This window comes from Protopterus annectens, chromosome 9.part0, assembly GCF_019279795.1.
Source record: "Protopterus annectens isolate FY-2018-M chromosome 9.part0, PAN1.0, whole genome shotgun sequence".
Lineage (NCBI taxonomy): Eukaryota > Metazoa > Chordata > Ceratodontiformes > Protopteridae > Protopterus > Protopterus annectens.
The window spans coordinates 935,558,125-935,563,075 of record NC_056743.1 but is presented as its reverse complement, the minus strand read 5'-3'; the positions used below and the strand labels follow the sequence as shown (position 1 = coordinate 935,563,075).

The window sequence follows — 4,951 nt, the reverse complement described above, 5'->3', positions numbered from 1 at the left end:
CTTGTACACTGCACTGGCATACTTTTTAGCATAGCTGTCTGCATCCTCTGAAGGAGGTGGTGGTGTGAAGCTACTGATACCATCCCCTTAAGACTTGTTGACAGCTTTTGAGAAGTTTTTTAGCCTGGTTATGGCTTGGGGGTTAGGTGGGATAGAAACTTAGAATGAGACAGACCAATGATCTGATCTCACCAGGGAAGAACATACTATGAGAGTGGCGCAGCAGTCGCCAATGTTTGTGAGAACCAAGTCCAGAATGTTATCTACCATTGTGGGGGGTGAGACGAGCTGGTCTAGTGCATTAGAACTGATGAAGTCAAGGAATCACTGGGTGAGTGCATTAGTAAAGGAGTAGCTCACTCAGTCTATGGTGAGATAGTTGATGTCACCACGGATCAGGGTGTTAGTGGGCACCTTGATGAAGTCAAGGAATCACTGGGTGAGTGCATTAGTAAAGGAGTAGTGCACTCAGTCTATGGTGAGATAGTTGATGTCACCACGGATCAGGGTGTTAGTGAGTACCTTGATGAAGTCAAGCAGGCTCAGGTAGGAGGAGTGGGTGTCCTGAGTCATGGACGGGGGTCTACAGCTGACTATAACTTGGATGGGTGTCTTGCCAACTGTCAGTTACACCTGGAATAATTCCAGTATGTGTCATGCTGGCAAACCAATCTGAAGGTGTTGATGCAAAAACCAAACGGCTGCAGGTACACTGAGGTGCCCAAAACACACAACAACAGCAAAAGTAAATTAAGGCACCAAAGTTACACACTGGAAATCAGTCACTGTACTTTATTGCAGAAGACAAACGGTAAGCGCTTTCACAACTTAATGTTCCTTCATCAGACCACATCACTACAACTGATGCTTGGTTAAATACTAGGACAATTAGTATGACATCACAATATAAAGCCATATTACTCCACTAACATAAGAACATATATCGATATCCATAAGAAAAATGCATAAAATATATAGAAAGGTGTGTATTTACACACAATAATATTTAAAAAAATGGGGAGACACAAAAATGTTTTTACGGCAGTTACAAAATAGAATGGAAACCACTGATAATGATGAAGAATTTGTATTCCTTACCATGGACATTGAATCTCTTTTTACTAGTATTCCAAATGTTTGGGGTATTGATAGAATAAGAGAATTCCTCGATATGAATAAGAAGTTGACTACTAATAAAATTATGCTAGTCTGTGCACTATTGGAGATTATACTTGAAAATAACATTGTAACTTTTCAGGATCAATTTTTTCTACAGAAGATTGGCATGGCTATGGGCACTTTGTGTGCAAATAGCTACGCCAATCTATCACTAGTACGATGGGAAGAACAATATGTTTTGTCAGATGTTAACCTATTTTGTGGCTACATTCTCTGGGACGTCCGTTTCGTGGATGATGTTTTTGTCTTGTGGAAAGGGCATGGTGAAAATATCAGTAATTTCATTGATTACTTGCATAGTACTACAGACTTTTTGAAGTTTACTTTTACTTTTTCTGATACATGTGTTGATTTCTTGGATGTGAGTGTCACCCTTACTGATTTAAAGCAGATAAGAACCAGTATTTATCACAAACCCACAAGAACCAATGCCTGTCTTCACAGGTCAAAGCATGCACCCGAGAAACATACCTAGAAATGTCCTCAAAGGAAAAGTCTATAGAACCCTACGCCTACATAATAATGATGAAGAGGCAGTAGTTGCTTTAAATAAGTTACAAGACAAATTTCAAACAAGAGGCTATTCTAGCTCAGAAATCACTAGAGTGATAGCAGATGCATGGAAATTGAGATCTACAAGATGTAAACCATACATGAGCTCTTATAGTGCTGATACAAGTATACCTTATGATACAAGTATTGATAGAAATAAGTTTAGAATAGTGTTTAGATTTGCAAGTGACATCAATAAGTATACGGAAATTATTAAAAAGAATTGGCACTTATTACATGAAATACCAGGTCTGGTTTCCACAGTTGGTGACACCCCAAACTTCAAGTTTTAGAAATAATGTGTCTTTAAAGCAGCAGCTCTGTAACAGAGAACATCAGTCTTTTAGAAAAAATCTTGCAAACAGACGGGGCACCTTCCCGTGCAGGAATTGTGCTGCCTGTCAGCATGTCTACACTAAAAATGAATACATTCATTCTGTGAAATGTTTTAAACTTTATACAAAGAATTACTATGATTGTAAAAGTGTCAATGATGTTTATTTTTGTTTTTGCCAAGCATGTTATGCCTATTATGTAGGCAAAACAAATAGGAGCTTTAAAGAAAGAATGTTAAAACATATAAGGGACATACGGAACCAGAAGCAATCAAATGCTCTAGCTAATCATGTCCTGAATACAGACAGTAGTCATTGTTTTAAAATTTTAATCTTACAACAAATAGTAAGGACAAACAGAGGTGGTGATGTAGAAAACCACACTGAAGAATTAGAACAACAATGGATCACTAAATTACAAGCAGATAGATATCCTGGTTTGAATTGCTGCACCTCATTAGTTCCTTACCTTAAGGCAAGGCGCCTTAAACACTAAATATGAGTTTTTTATATATTTTTTATTGTACTATTATGGTTATATGTGCACAAAATGTGTGTGTATATGTATATATATAAAAATATATATATATATATATATATATATATATATATATATATATATAACGGTGAAACACCGAAATCTGGAGAATGTCGACTTTCACCGGTGAATGTCAACAAACACATAGTCGCTTGGTGTATGTCCGAAATATTTGCTAAATACCCTTATTTCTGACTTACACCGGTAAATGTCGGCATTCACCATGCACTAATGGTGAATGCTGAACATGTACGAGATTTATATTTTCTTCTCCGTAATTCAGTCGCGAGAAAATAAAATAATAGTAATAAAAAACTAAATTATGTGATTCAAATCTTATTTATTGCAACAACTTAAACTATTATGACACTTTGAATTGCACAATAGGCCCTTGCTTTTACAACTGCATTTATTTGTGGAACACTTCCTTTTGCAATGACAGCGTGTATAGCCTTGCCCACCGCTTCTCGAATTAGCTGCAGCTGCTTCTCTCAGCGAAACTTCTTGAAAATAAATCTCATCTATGGAAAGTAACTTTTCTTTACAAATTACGAACTGATTACGTGTGTAAAGCTGCTTGAGGGTACCATTTTTATTTGCAAGTTTATAGAAGTCGGAGTCTTCTATTCCAACAACAACCGCTAACACATTTCGGTTATCTGTACGACCACGGTCGACATCAGGGACTTGTATTCGTACAGTATCACCAATTTGAGCAGGAGGAAATTGTTTTTGTGAGGTTCGTAACATTTTTTTTGCTTGCAGTAGAAGATTCTCTTTCGCGGCCGCTCTTTTTATAGAAATTAACTCGTGTTTTTCAGTCAGAACTTGATGTGAAGACGTAGTAGATTGCAAGTCCTCTTCAATATTTTTCTTTGGAATATGGTTTTCGGTATGACCACCGCTCAAATTTTTTCAGAAGTATTACCAGTTTCTTCAAGCTGTTCTTCGGTTTCAAAAGTATTGGCAATTTCTTCAAGCTGTTCTTCGGTTTCGATATTTGCGATTTGTTCGCTAGGCAAAAAAGACGATGCTATGCCTCTTTTCGCTTTAATGCCAAACATGGCTTCATAAGGACTTTGGCGTATTCCTTCGTGGTATGTAGTGTTCTTGGCAAATTGAACAAAGGGTAAACCTTCTGACCATTTATTTGTATCGTTATCGTTCATCCATGCAGTTAGCATATTCTGTATATCCTGATTGGCCCTTTCAACCGAGCCTTGTGTTTGACTGTGACGAGGCTTTCCATGAACTATCTTAACATCTTTCCACATAGAGCATATTTCGGATATGACTTGATTACTGAATTCTCTACCATTATCTGATTGCAATATTGCTGGAGCACCAAATGTTAAAAATATTGGAAGAACGTGATACGCTACTTCTTCCGGCCTCTTAGTTTTCAAAGGTCGTAGCTGGACAAACTTAGTTAAATGATCTTGATACACCATTATGAACTTATATTCGCCATCTCTGTTTGACTGCAGATCTATCAGATCAACTTGACATCTTGAGTTTAACTCAGAACTGATCATTGGTTTCACAACAATACCTTTCTTAGGTGCACTGTGTTTCACTTGACACTGTTTGCATAAATTTAAGTACAACATTACTACTTCATATGTAATATTTTTGTATTTATTTTGCAACTCTTTAAGCATACGTGTTCTTCCTCCGTGGCCTATTCTGGTGTGAGTTTCATATAGTATACTGAACAATTCCGCATTGGTAACATAATACTGTATATTCGTTTCTCCTGGTTTTAATGGTACAATTAACTTCTCTTCATCATTAATTTTTAAAACGTCAAAACGTTTTAATCGTCTGTAATCCAAAGGTGTGTTGCACTTAGTTTTAGCAGAAACCACTTCAGAAAGTATTTTAGAGTACTTTTCTTGAGAAAAATAAAAACAATTGTCTTCTCGTTTACCCGCAATTAATGCATTTAACTTTTCAAGGAAAAGATCACGATTCACTGCAGTATCCATTCTGTATAAATTAGGGTATCGGAAAAAAAAATTAAGAAATCGTTGCTCTCACCATCAAACACTGACACAGCTGACTGACTCCAAGCAGAACTACGGATTTGGCGGGAAATTGTCGGCTCCTCTCTTTTCGACCTCCACCACAGCAGATCTGTGAATGTCGACATACACCGGTGAGAGTCCGAATGTACAAGAATGTGATGAAATATTCGATCTTTCACCGACGTTTTTGGTGTTTGTTGACATTCACCGGTGAAAGTTGACATTCTCCAGATTTCGTCTTTCACGGTAACATATATATATATATATATATATATATATATATATATTTTTAATAACCATCAGGGATGACATTCCCCATT

General features: G+C 36.8%; 1 protein-coding gene across 1 annotated transcript; it reads right to left on the bottom strand.

Moving 5' to 3' along the window:
• Nucleotides 1-3,162: 3,162 nt before the first annotated feature.
• On the bottom strand, nucleotides 3,163-4,592 carry LOC122810609 (KRAB-A domain-containing protein 2-like). The gene has a single exon (XM_044082185.1). It carries the CDS (start codon nucleotides 4,590-4,592, stop codon nucleotides 3,510-3,512), a length of 1,083 nt encoding a protein of 360 aa, XP_043938120.1. The 3' UTR covers nucleotides 3,163-3,509.
• Between the last annotated feature and the right edge of the window lie 359 nt (nucleotides 4,593-4,951).